Source organism: Myotis brandtii, unplaced genomic scaffold (assembly GCF_000412655.1).
Source record: "Myotis brandtii unplaced genomic scaffold, ASM41265v1 scaffold51, whole genome shotgun sequence".
Classification (NCBI taxonomy): Eukaryota; Metazoa; Chordata; class Mammalia; order Chiroptera; family Vespertilionidae; genus Myotis; species Myotis brandtii.
The window spans coordinates 2852340-2865797 of record NW_005369442.1 but is presented as its reverse complement, the minus strand read 5'-3'; the positions used below and the strand labels follow the sequence as shown (position 1 = coordinate 2865797).

Genomic DNA, 13458 nt, shown 5'->3' with positions numbered 1-13458 from the left:
ATGTTCATATTTATGATAATTTTTGAAATATATATGTATTTTTTATTACAACCATAATAACCCAATACAATTTTTCTTAGATAAAATGTGGAGTTTTTTAAGGGGTTCTGAAAAGAGGGTGTAATTATAGGTATGGTGTTGTCTGAAAATAAGGGATATCTAAATAAGAGTCTTAATCCACTTTATTTTTAAATTTTGATTTATATGAAGCAAATGAAGATAAACATTATTCTCATAGAAATAGCAGATATTAGTAACTTTATAATTAGTGAATCAGATGTTTTTATAATTCTGTTCCCTATTTTATGGTTAGGAAAACTGCTCAAAGGGAAGTGTAATTTGAAGTTTTAGAGTGAGTTTGTGACAAAATTGGTAGCATAAAGATGGTCTCCTTTACTATAAAGAAAATAATTTTAAATTTTATTTTAATTATTAAAATATTTTGTGTGTCTTATGTTCATTTCATTAATGTAGATACCATTTCTATATATACCTGTGAATGTTGAATTTTTTTGGTCTGGTCCCTTATTTCACCATATTTCTCCCTTCTTCCATTTGTAGTCTATTCTGAGTCTCCCAGAAGATTCTTTGAAGGTTCCTGATGAGTCACTCTTCTTAAATAGTGGTGGAGATTCCTTGAAGTCTATACGGCTCCTCAATGAGATTGAAAAACTTGTTGGCACATCAGTACCTGGGCTTCTGGAAATTATCCTTAGCAATTCCATTTTAGAGATTTACAATCACATCCTTCAAACAGTGTTTCCAGATGAAGACCTGACATTTCGTGAGAATTATGCCACTAAAAGAAAATTCAGCAACGTTAATCAAGAGGAAACCAGTGGAAAATCTTTACATCAGAAATCAGACATGCCTTTAAATTTAGACAATGGGATAAATGCTTTTATTGCACTGAGCAGAGGGAGTCAGATTTTGTCTGTGAATGCTACTAAGTTTTTAACTAAGTTAAAACATTGCCCTTCCGCCTATTCTTCTGATTTAATTTCACAGACTGCTATTAAAAAAGTGAAAAGCTTAAATCCTCCAGCTCTTCTTGGGCAGTCAAAAGATTCAACATGTGTTGAAAAAGTTTATGAAGATGGAACATCTGTGATAAGGGCTGAGACAATGGAATTACGAGTCAGGTGGAGGGCAGACACAGGCAAATGTGTAGATGCTTCGCCTCTCGTCGTAATGCCAGCTGTTGATAAGTCATCTGCAACTGTGTACATTGGCTCCCATTCTCATAGAATGATGGCAGTTGACCTTTACTCTGGGAAGGTGAAATGGGAACAGCTTTTGGGAGATCGAATTGAATCCTCAGCATGTGTATCTAAGTGCGGAAACTTTATTGTAGTAGGTAAGTTGGGCAAGTTTCTGAATTTGAGGTTTATAGAGTTAAATTTAATTACCTTATGATAATACTAGTTAGGACTAACAAATGATAAAAAAACTTGTATATGGTGGATTTAGTTGTTGTCAAAGAAGAATAGTTCACCATGTGCTGATTCTCACAGTGTGGGCCATGGGATCAGAGTCCCTGGATTTGAACCTAGCTGTAAAGCTGTTACCAGCTCTGTGACCTTCGACAAGTTGCTGAACCTCTTAGAACTTCAGTTTTCTCTTGAGTTCATGGGTGTAATAAATAAAACATGTTGCTGTGTCACACGTTATCTCAAAACTTAATGGTTTAGAGCAACAAATATTTATTGAATCTCACAGTTTTTGTGGGTCAGGAATGTAGGAGCAGCTTAGCTGGAAATTCCAGCTCAGGGTCTCATATGGCTGCAGCCATCTGAAGGCTTGACTTGGACTGGAAAATCTGCTCACTCACATTGCTGCTGGCGGGAGGCTTTAGTTCTTTGTTGGATCTTGGCAGGAAGCTTTCAGTTTCTTGACACATGGTCCTTTCCATAGGCTGCTTGATACCCCATAACATGGCAGCTAACTTCCCTCAGAGTGAGTGATCCAAAAGAGAGAATGAGGAGGAATGAAGTGTTTTTATGACTTAGTCTCCAAAGTTGCATATCATCATTTTTGCTTTATTCTGTTCGTTAGAAGTGCATCATTAAGTCTGGTCCACCCTCAGGGGTGTGGGGGAGGGTGGGAGATTAAGCTCTTAAAGGAAGAGTATCGAATAATTTGTGGACAAATTTTAAAACTACCACAATCATCTTGGAGCTTTTGATAAGATTAAATGACATACTTGCTTATGAATCTCTTAGTACATGGGTAGGCACAGACTAAGTGCTCATTAAGTGTTACTGCTACCCAGTTTCATTAAAGTATGGGTGACTTTTACTCTACTAGGAATATGAAGGTCTAAGTGTAATGCCTCCTTTTTATTCCCCAAACTATGTTAGGTTTCACTTTATGTAGTTATGGAATCTGTTCATCAAAACTTTTCAGACTAAGTGCTTAGAAATATATCTCCCCTACTTGTGCTCTCCTCTCTGGGATCTACTTGAATCTGCGTTTCATCCTTCCCTTTTGAACATCTACTTTTTGAAAATTATGCTACAGGAAACGTTGAGTTACACATGTGAATGATCATGAGTAATCCCCATGCATGTGAGTCAGCTCATTGAAGTTACTGTTTGCATCCCAAGTGTCTAGACTCAAAGCTTATGGCACATGGTGGTCACTTAGTATTTTAAACATTTTTAAATTAATATATAATTTATATACAGTAAAACTCATCCTTTTTAGTATATAGTTCTGTGTTTTGACAAATGCATACCTTCATGTAATCATTACCACCATCAAGAGTTCATTACTCCAAAAAATTCTGTGTCACTTGTTAGTCCTCTTTCCTGCTACCCCTAACCCCCAGGTAATTACTAATTTATTTTCTGTCCCTCTGGTTTTGCTTTTTCCAGAAAGTCATATAAATGAAATCTTACAATATGTAACTTTTGAGTCTGACTTCTCTTACTGAGCACAATGTGTTGGAGATTCATCCATATTATGTAAAATAATAAAAGCGTAATATGTTAATTAGACTGGATGAGGCAGAGGCAGCCACTGCAGCTGTGGGGGCCAAGCCCTTTGCACAAATTTTGTGCATCGGGCCTTTAGTTGTATGTATAAGTAGTTTCCTGTTTGTTGACTATTTTATTGTATGGATGTACCACAGTTTGTTTATCCATTCACATTTGGGTTATTTCCAGTTTTTAGTAATTAGGAATAATTACAAGAAGCATTTGTGAACAAGATTTTGTGTGAATATAAGTTTTTGTTTCACTCGGGTCAGTACCTAGGAGGGGGAGATTGTATGGTAAATGTAGGTTTTAATTTATAAGAAACGACTAAATTATTTTCCAAAGTGATTGAACCACTTTGCCTTCCTACCATCAATGTATGAGAAGTCCAGTTGCTCCACATCCTTGTCAGCACTTGGTATTGTCAGTTTAATAAGATTTTTAAAAAACGTAATAGCCATCCTGATAGGTATGCGGCGATACCTCATTGTGGTTTTATTTTCATTTCTCTGATGATAGTGATGTGGCCACCTTTTCATATACCTGTTAGGCATTTCTATGTCTTCTTTTGTGAAGTCTGTTCAGGTCCTTAGCCCATTTTTTATTTGGGTTGTTTGCTTATTGTTCATGTATCGTTTTCCTAATTTCATTGAATTATCTGTATTTTCTTTTTGTAGCTCTCTGAATTTTTAAAAATAATTGCTTTGAATTCTTTGTCCAAGACTTCATAGATTTCCACTTCCCTTGTGTCAATCACTATAAATTTATTATGTTCCTTTGGTGGTATCATGTTTCCTTGATGTTTCATGTTCCTTGTAGTCTTGCATTTATGTCTTCACACTTGAAGAAGTAGCCACGTCTTCCAGACTTTATGGACTCCCTTCTTTAGGGAACGATCTTAACTTGTGTGTCGGTAAGAGGGCGCTGGCTCGGTGAGGTGCATTGTTGTGTTGGGTCCAGGGTCATGTGGGATGCCAGTCCCGGGGACACCAGCTCCAAGGGTGTGCCTGTGCAGCAATGCCAGTGCTGGGGGAAGGGCTTGGTGGCGCTGGCTCCAGAGGGGCGCAGTGGCATGGCCCCTGGAAAGCTCCAGCAGCTGTAGTCCACATTGATGAAGTTTTTAAAAGTTTTAGTCATTCAGATATGTATGGGGTGGTATGTTATTGTGCTTTAAATTTGCATTTGCGACTCTTTGTAGAAGCTTATTTGCCATCTATATATCTTATTAAGTATCTGTCCAGATCTTTTACCCATTTTTAAGTTATTATGTTTGTTTACTTAGTGGGTTTTGAGAATTCTTTATGTATTTTGGATATATATTTATCAGATGTTTTGCATATTTTTTCCCAATCTGTGGCTTCTTTTTCATTCTCTTAACATAGTGTCTTTTGAAGAGAAATTCTTAACTTTAATAAAGTTCACTTTATTATTTTTTCCTTTTATGGCTCATGCTTTTGATGTCATATCTAAGAAATCTTCACCTAACCCAAGGTCACAAAATTTTCTTCTGGAATTGAACTGAACCTGAGACATTTTTATTACCTGGCTGGGTCCTTGGGTGTCCTACTATGTATAGGACATTTCTCTTCACCATCACTAAGCAGACCACTCTCTTGAGCAAGCAGTAATTGCCAGAAAAACAGTAGCAACAAAACCAGCACAGCAAGTGTTCTGGAAATTGGGCCTCAAGTAAGCAGCAGTGTTTACAGAACCAAAGAGTGATGGGCCAATGCCCAGTGGAAACTTGAGTGATCTTTGCTTTGTAGATTTTGACTACCCACACTTCCACCTGGGTTATTTTGGCTACACCAAGTCAGGGACACCTGCCCTATATTCTCATCCATATCAGCAGTTTGGGAAAAGCAGTCTGGTGTTGCTGTTAGGAGCACAGGCTCAGGAGCTTGATTTCTTAGGTTCAAAAATCTCTCCCATATATTAGCTGAGTAGTTCTGCCCTAGTAACTTAATTTCTGTTCTTCAATTCTGTCATCTATAAAATGTAGATACAATAGCCCTTGCTTCCCTGTGAGGATTACATGAGTTAATAGATGTAAAATTTTTAGAATAGCACCCTTCACAAGGTAAAAAGCTCAGTAAACATTGGCTATTGTTAATGTTAACATTTTTTGAACACCTTCTTTACACTGGGTGTTTATTCACATTATTTTATCTTAATTGTCACAATAATCCTGGGAGTAGATGTGTACACGTTCAGCAGAAAAATAATCTGAGGCTCAGCGATACTGGGTAATTTGCTCAAGGATGCCCATGACAGGATTTGAGTCAGTCCATCAAGCCTCTCTCCATTGCAACATGCTTCATTGTTTCATTAGTGGTGAAGCACTTTATAATAAGGGGCCACTCTGCCACATGAGCGTCATCACATGTACTGAAAAGTTGCCAGTTCGATTTCTGGTCACAGCACATACCTGGGTTGCGGGTTCAGTTCCAGGTCAGGTCACAAAGGCAAACAATCAATGTTTCTCTCCCTCTCCCTCTCCTATCCTCTCTCTCTAAAATAAAAAATATATATATATTTTAAAAGGTGTACCTACTAAATGGTATTTTACACAAGTGATTACTGTTCGGTTTCTGCCTTACATTGCTGAAATTTAAATCTGAGCTGAACATAGAGCCCAAGTACACATGAAGAGTATCGAATATAAATTGCTATGATTTAGGCTAAAGAATGATTTTCCAGTGGGTTGTCTAAATCTCATCTTTTACATTTTGTTTCCCAACAGGCTGTTATAATGGGTTAGTTTATGTTCTAAAAAGTAATAATGGAGAAAAACACTGGATGTTTACTACTGAGGATGCTATCAAAAGCTCGGCAACCATGGATCCAACCACAGGATTCCTCTACTTTGGCTCTCATGACCAGCATGCATATGCTTTGGATATTTATGTAAGGATTTGCCTCATCAGTCTCATCTGAGGAAGAGTGTCAAACTGTCAGGTTCTCTTTGACTAAGGGAGCAGGTGTTAACTATTTTCCAAGTTTAGCATTGTGGTCTTGGAAGAATAAAGAGTTAATAACAGTCATACCTTAAAACATTTTTAACTCTCTTACCAAATTTTCACAAATGCATTTGCTACTCAGAGTTTTGAAATATAAAGAACTTAGAATCATCATCTTGACAATAGAAAAGAGTTACAAAGGAAAATGTCAATAAGACCTGATTACATAAAAATTTTAAAAAATTTAGAATTACAAAATTTAAAAGTAGTAAGTTGGGGGGGGGATGGAATTGAAACAAATGAGACAGTTAAAACTGATTTATATTTATAAGTATGAATGAAAATAAAGAGTAAATACAAGTTTATAAGAAAAGACCCAGATAGAAAAATAGGGGACTCCAAAGAAGAAATGGCTAGTAAATGTATTTAAATCATTTAATGATCAAAGGAATGAAAATTAAAAACAGAGAAATAAATGGTATTAGAATAGAATGATAGCATTAATGCTGAAGTTGTGACTAGTGAAAGCCTCTGAGGAAAATAATTTGGCCATAGGTAACAATTTCATATCCTTTGATTCAGTAAAACTCTTCTTTTGGGAATCTATCCTGGCAAAATAATCAGAAACATGGAGAAATATGTGCATCATGATGTCTATTTCCAAGTTGTTTATAATGACAAGAAATAAATTCCAAACACTTTTCAATGGTAAGGTAGTGAGATAAACGATTTTATGTTCACATGGAATATTGTGCATTAAAGTAAATTTAAAGAGAAAAAAATTAGATACCAAGTGTATATTCAGAATGATCTCAATGATCTTAAACTCTGTGTGTGTGTGTTTGTGTGTGTGTATCAAAAAAATCAAAGGGAAAATGCTAAACTGTTAACAGTTGGTGGTCTTGGTCTTTATTCTAACTTGATTTGCCCTAGTAAGCATGTCAATAGTCCCCTATTTTTCTATCTGGGTCTTTTCTTATAAACTTGTATTTACTCTTTATTTATTACTTTTATATTAAAAATAAAAACTTGCCCTGGTTGGTGTGCTAAGTGGTTAGAACTTTGGCCCACAACCAAAGGGTTGCAGGTTTGATTCCCAGTCAAGGGCACATATCTGGGTTTCAGGTTCGATCTCCAGCCCATGGGCAACCAGTTGATGTGTCTCTCTCACATCGATGTTTCTTTCTCCCTGCCTCCCACTCTCCCTTCCACTCTCTCTAAAAATCAATGGAAAAAATATCCTCGGGCAAGGATTAAAAAAAAAATAATAATAAAAACTTAGTTAAATAGGTATAGCATATAATAGATAGGATATGTGAATTTGTTAACCACCAGCAGAAACCAATTAATTTGCTTTCTTATTTGCAGGAAAAGAAGTGTGTTTGGAAGTTAAAATGTGGAGGAACTATCTTTTCTTCACCTTGTTTGAACTTGATTCCGTATCACTTGTATTTTGCTACACTGGGAGGACTTCTACTGGCTGTAAATCCTGTAGGCATAAAATAATTTATATTGATTTTATTACCTATTTTTCTTTAATATTCTTTATTTTGAATTCTGAAAATTAGGTAGTTTTGGTTAGCCATAGTCCAGATATCACTAAACCAGAACTCATTAAGAATGACTGACATGAAGTCTAGAAAGCTGACAGAAATCAACTAAGATCTGTGCATGTCTTTTATCTATTTTTTAAAATAGAATTTTCTTACATTAGAAGTTAGGATGGTCTAAGGATAGATACTATGTGCTAGCTATTTCTTTCCTGGCTTTAGTGCAAGTTTTTAGCTCTCATAGATAGTACTGATTGATTTTATAGCTGTGTATATGTGTACTAGCCTCGTTTATGTCAGCATGTCATTATAGCATTTTCTGATGTTTTATAGCTTTGCCTCCTAGAGATTTATAAGTTTGTTTTATACAGTTAATTGATTAGAAAGATTGAAATGCTATGAATTGCTTTTTGCCCATGACAGGCCACTGGAAATAGAGTTTGGAAACATTGCTGTGGGAAACCGCTCTTCTCTTCCCCAAGGTGTTGCCTGCAGTATGTTTGTATTGGCTGTGTAGATGGGAATTTACTTTGCTTTACTCACTTTGGAGAACAGGTAAATTTTTCTGGTACTATTTTATGTATCTTTCTCAAAGGAATAGTAGTAGTTGGTGAGAACTGAAGTAAAACTTTAAATGTCATTATTCAATTCATGTTAAAAAACTAGTTCTGTTTTGTCAGGCCATGGGTTTCTTTTCTTTATTCTTTTTTTTTTTTTTTTGAATCCTCACCTGAGGACATGCTTAGAGAATCAGAGAGAGATCCATGTGAGAGGGAAACATCAATTGGTTGCCTTACCATACGTGCCAGACTGGGATCAAACCCAGGTATGTGCCCTGACTGGGAATCTAACTGGCAACATTTTGGTGCACAGGAAGATACTCAACCAACTGAGCCACTCTGGCCAGGCCATACATTTCTTAATTTGTGAATTGGTGCAATATATTTCAAAGATTCTATCTAAACATTGTTATACTTGTGCTATTCCCCTCCTCCCAGTTTTTAAAAATTTACAGCTTGAAACCAATTTTTTTTTTAAAAATATATTTTATTGAATTTTCACAGAGAAGAAGGGAGAGGGACAGAGAGCCAGAAACATCGATGAGAGAGATCGATCAGCTGCCTCCTGCACAGCCCCCTGTAGGGACGTGCCCGCAACCCAGGTACATGCCCTTGACCGGAATCGAACCTGGGACCCTTGAGTCCCAGGCTGACGCTCTATCCACTGAGCCAAACCGGTTCGGCTGAAACCAATTTTATTATAACTTCTTTTGAGGTTACGAAAATTTAAAGAAGTCCCTGCTTTCTCTATGAAAACCAAAATCTCTTGTATAATCCACATTGCCTTATATGGGGGTCGCATATTCAACTTCATGACTAGCAGGGTAGGCTCCTTCTGGGTTATATTAGATCTTTTGTTGGGCACAGTATCTCCACTCTTTTAAGTACCTGCAAGTGACTATCATTTTGGCACAACTGCAGCTGTGGTTTTGATTTGGGGGATTGCTTTGTGGATTTGAGAGTGCACTAGCTCCAACATGAGTGAGCCCATTGATAGCTAGAGTTGACTCCGTATGCTCTTCATTCACCCCTCATTGCCTAGCAGATTGTTTTGCTCTGTGCGACAGTCACTTTTTGAAGTCTTTTGTTTACATAATGTTTTTATTTACAAAGTAGTTTGAAGAGGCAAATGCTATTATTCCCGTTTGTTTAGATGAACCTTAGAAAGGTTAAAGTGACTTTGTCCAAGTCAGGGACAGAACTGAGATTATAAATCATACTAGAGGCCCGGTGCATGAAATTCGTGTGCAGGTATGGTCCCTAGGCCTGGCCTGTGATCAGGACCATCTTCCCTGGCTGCCCGCAGCCGGCCCCGCCCCCCCTACCGCCACCCACCCCTGGTTCCCCGTTCGCTATTGGGTGATTGGTGCCTGACGGCTGGGGGAAGGGACTGAAAGGTTGGGTGTTCCCACCCGCTTGCTGGCCCTGCCCTGTCTCAGGTTGCCCTCTGTATATGGGGCAACCGGCGGGGCGGGGGCCTTGGTCTGGCGCCGCCCACGTCCCCCGCCACCCAACCCTGGCTCCCCATTTGCCATCAGGCGATCGGAGCCTGCTGGCCGGGGAAAGGAACTAAGAGGTGGTCAGTGCGCCTCATAGTGACTGGTCCAGCAGTCGTTCTGCCGTTAGGGTCAATTTGCATATGTTTGTTCTGCTGTTAGGGTCAATTTTCATATTACCCTTTTATTATATAGGATAGAGGCCTGGTGCATGGGTGGGGGCCGGCTGGCCTGCCCTGATGGGGGCCTGGAACGGGGTAGGGGTCCCCACTGGGGGCAGGGCTGGCTGGGACAAGGGGCCGCAGGCGGTTTGCAGGCCGGCCATGCCCCCGATCGGGGTGGGGTTCCCCACTGGGGGGTGGGGCTGGCTGGGCGAGGGTCCAGTAGTTCTGGTCTCTGGTCGTTCTGGTTGTTCCACCGTTTCGGTTGCTGGGCTTTTATTATATAGGATTTCATGAATATGTCCACTCTTTTTTTTTTTATTATTATGCTGCTGTTACTGTAAATTTGTAAACACTATCTTAGACTTATGCCTTTTCTTCAAAATATTGGCCAACAGGTTTTAGTAGCTTTGAAATAAGTAAATAGTAGATATCCACAGGTCAGACACGTCTCATAGCTTCTTGTTTAAAGCTTTAATTATTGAACATGAACTCTTCCTTTCAGTCCACTTCCTTCCTTCTCCCTACATTAGGAGACTAACAATATGATATGATACAGTTTTTGATAAGATACATTGAAAACTCAATGCAGTTTTATTTTTGAACTCAGTGTCTCAGAACATACTAGTAATAACTTTTGGATGGGGTTCAAATTAATTTTATTTCATATTATGCATAGCAGTGACTCATGTAATAAGGATACTTTGTATATTTTGTGCTAGATTTTACCACTGGGACAGAGGTCAAATCTGAGAGTTCCACTTTTCAGAAAAAGCCATTTTTTTGTGTGTGTAGTTATCATTCAATAGCCTACATCTCTTACAGTTTGAGAATTTCATAAAGCTTTAATATACAGAATTGTTGAAATGAGATGAATTAATTATTTCTGCCATTATAACCCTTCAGGTTTGGCAGTTCTCTACCAGTGAACCCATCTTTTCATCCCCATGTCCCTCCACATCAGAGCAAGAAATATTTTTTGGTTCCCATGATTGCTTTATCTACTGTTGTACTATGAAAGGTCATCTCCAATGGAAATTTGAAACTACCTCAAGGGTATATTCAACACCATTTGCTTTCCATAACAAGTACAGCAATGAAACGTTGCTCGCAGCAGCATCTACTGATGGGAAACTGTGGATCTTGGAATCTAAGAGTGGACAATTGCAAAGTATGTATGAACTTCCTGGAGAGGTATTCTCTTCTCCTGTGGTTTGGGAATCAATGCTTATTATTGGATGTAGAAATAATTATGTTTATTGTCTAGATTTGTTGGATAGCAATAAAAAATAAGTACAGTCTTAATTAGAAGATATCTGAGATGTTTGACAATATTTATCATTATAAAGCATGTGGATGGTCTTATTTTATGATAAAGATTATATTTTGTTTAAGAAACTTGTCTATTACCCTTTATTGGAGAACAGCCATATTTTATTTCCTGTAGGAGCAACAATACTTGTAAAAGGAGTTATAAAACAAAACATCAATATATTTAGTAGCACTTTCTAAATTAGGCTACAGATATTTTATTTTTTTATAGAAGACCTCTGAAAAACAAGATCAGAATATACTTAGTGGCTTAAAAACTTAATCTGTGAGGTACTACACCATTCACTCATTTATACTGAGATTTGTAACAAAAGATTTTTAAAGGTAGGAGCTATTCATCAAATTAGGTCCCTTATTAAATTTTTTAAATGAAATTTATTGGGATAGCATTGGTTAATAACCTTATATAAATTTCAGGTGTACAACTTTATGACATCTGCACACTCTATTATGTGCTCACCAGCTGAAGTCGTCTCCTTCTGTCACCATATATTTGACCCCCTTTACCCTCCTCATCTTTCCCCCACCCCCTTCCACTTTGGTAACCACCATTCTGTTGTCTGTATCTGTGAGTTTATTTGTTCATTTATTGCTTTTGGTTTTATATCCCCCATACAAGTAAAATCATACAGTTCTTGTCTTTTTCCACCTGATTTATTTCACTTAGTATAATACTCTCAAAATTCACCCCCATTAGGTCAAATGGCAGTATTTCATCTTTTTTATGGCTGAGTAGTTTTCCATTGTATATATGTATCACATTTTTTTTCAAAATTATAAGAGGAAGTTTGTTTAGAAAGTTATAGAGGTAGTAAAAGTGAGCCATAGAAGAAATGGGCTAAGGAAACAAGTTACAGAGGCAAGAGAAGGGCCCTTGGAGCTTAGGAAAGTACATGTGATAAGATTTGAGCACCTGCTCTGGGGGGAGGGGGAGAGAGAGAGAGAGAGAGCGAGAGCGAGCGCGCGCCTGTGTGGTTCTTTTTTTTAATGTATTTTTTAATTGATTTTTTACAGAGAGGAAGGGAGGGAGATAGAAACATCAATCAGCTGCCTCCTGCACACCTCACACTGGGGATGTGCCCGCAACCAAGGTACATGCCCTTGACCGGAATCGAACCCGGGACCCTTCAGTCCACAGGCCGACGCTCTATCCACTGAGCCAAACCGGTTAGGGCATCTTTTTTAGAGTTTAAGTATCAATCTGCAGGTGCAGGGGCCTCATGTGTGCGGGCTATGGCACCCTCCTGATCCTGCTGGATCTAGCTCCAGGAAGGGTGCTGGGGACATGCAAACATGGCCTTGCTGGTCAGCCAGAGAACCTGGATAGGACTTGGGCCCGCCATCCAAGTGCAGGGGAAATGTAAACAGTGGCGCTCACCGGTTTTTCCTGTCCTGGAGCGTTCCCTCAGCTCCTGGAGAGCTGCTGTGGTTCCCAGCCTCTTCTGTGTGGTCTCTCTTGTTTGTTGTGCAGAGGCTGTTCTATTGGCCCTCAGTTGTCTCTCAGGAGGAACTCCTCTAAATATAGGTATACATTTGATGTATTTTTGGAAGAGGGCAAGCTTAGCAACCTCCTATACCACCATCTTGGACTCGCCTCCAAAACAGTATTTGAGTTTTTGTGCACCAAGGCGAGTACCTCACCCACATCACTCACTGCGACCTAGTCTAGCCATGTGGGTCAGTAGCTCTGGCCCGGGGCCCTAAGCTGTGTTTTTCACATGCATTCAGCTTTGAAACATGCTGCTGTTCCATCACCCACACTCTGAGTAAGGAGGTTGTAGGATCATATTGTCTGAGACACAGACCATTTGATTCCAACTGAGGATTAAGATAAACATTTTATTTGACCCTATTCATTAGTTTTCTCCAAAAACACCTAGTAAAAAATATAATAAGGTACCATATAAAATGCCTTGAAGTATTTCTTTTGCAACAAAAGCTATGTAAATATGAGCTTGCTTGAAATTAGTAAAGACATAAACTTGAAAAGGAAAATTCTGTTGGTGCTAAAGATCTTGTGGGTATTTTTTATTGAAAGATCATTTTCCTTCAATAATGGACATTTTACATTAAAACTTTATACAACCAAAATCTAAAAATAATATTAAAATCACACTAAGGTATTTTCATGGTTAAGCCTCTACTTAATTTTATTGTTGGTAAAAATATTGCAAGACACTTGTAACTCTAATATTTCTGCTTTAAAATAAGCAATTAAGCTAAATGTCACAAGAAGAGACAATACATACTACAATTTGCTGATAACTGGCTAAAATGATAATTTAATAGAAATTAATGTATAAGAAACAATTGCACTTGAAAAATTTAAAAAGTAAACAAAAACTCTAGTTATATATATATGTCTATGAACAGAGGTTAATCATCTATAACCTTGCCAAGGGAAGTGTGTGTATGTTTTAA

At 38.0% G+C, this 13458-nt stretch overlaps 1 protein-coding gene across 6 annotated transcripts in view; it reads left to right on the top strand.

The window, feature by feature from the left end:
* Positions 1–11921, top strand: part of AASDH (aminoadipate-semialdehyde dehydrogenase) — a 29273-nt gene extending 17352 nt beyond the window's left edge. For 3 of the 6 annotated variants that reach the window (XM_005877171.2, XM_014548484.1, XM_014548485.1), the window contains exons 11-15: positions 562–1357; positions 5722–5885; positions 7307–7429; positions 7912–8043; positions 10612–11104. In XM_005877171.2, coding sequence (XP_005877233.1) covers positions 562–1357; positions 5722–5885; positions 7307–7429; positions 7912–8043; positions 10612–10998 — 1602 coding nt within the window. In that variant the 3' untranslated portion in view covers positions 10999–11104. Of the gene's footprint in view, positions 1–561; positions 1358–5721; positions 5886–6520; positions 6887–7306; positions 7430–7911; positions 8044–10611; positions 11105–11454 lie in introns of those variants that run through there. The other 3 variants (XM_014548486.1, XM_014548488.1, XM_014548487.1) reach the window with 3 other exon arrangements.
* The last annotated feature ends 1537 nt before the right edge of the window (positions 11922–13458 follow it).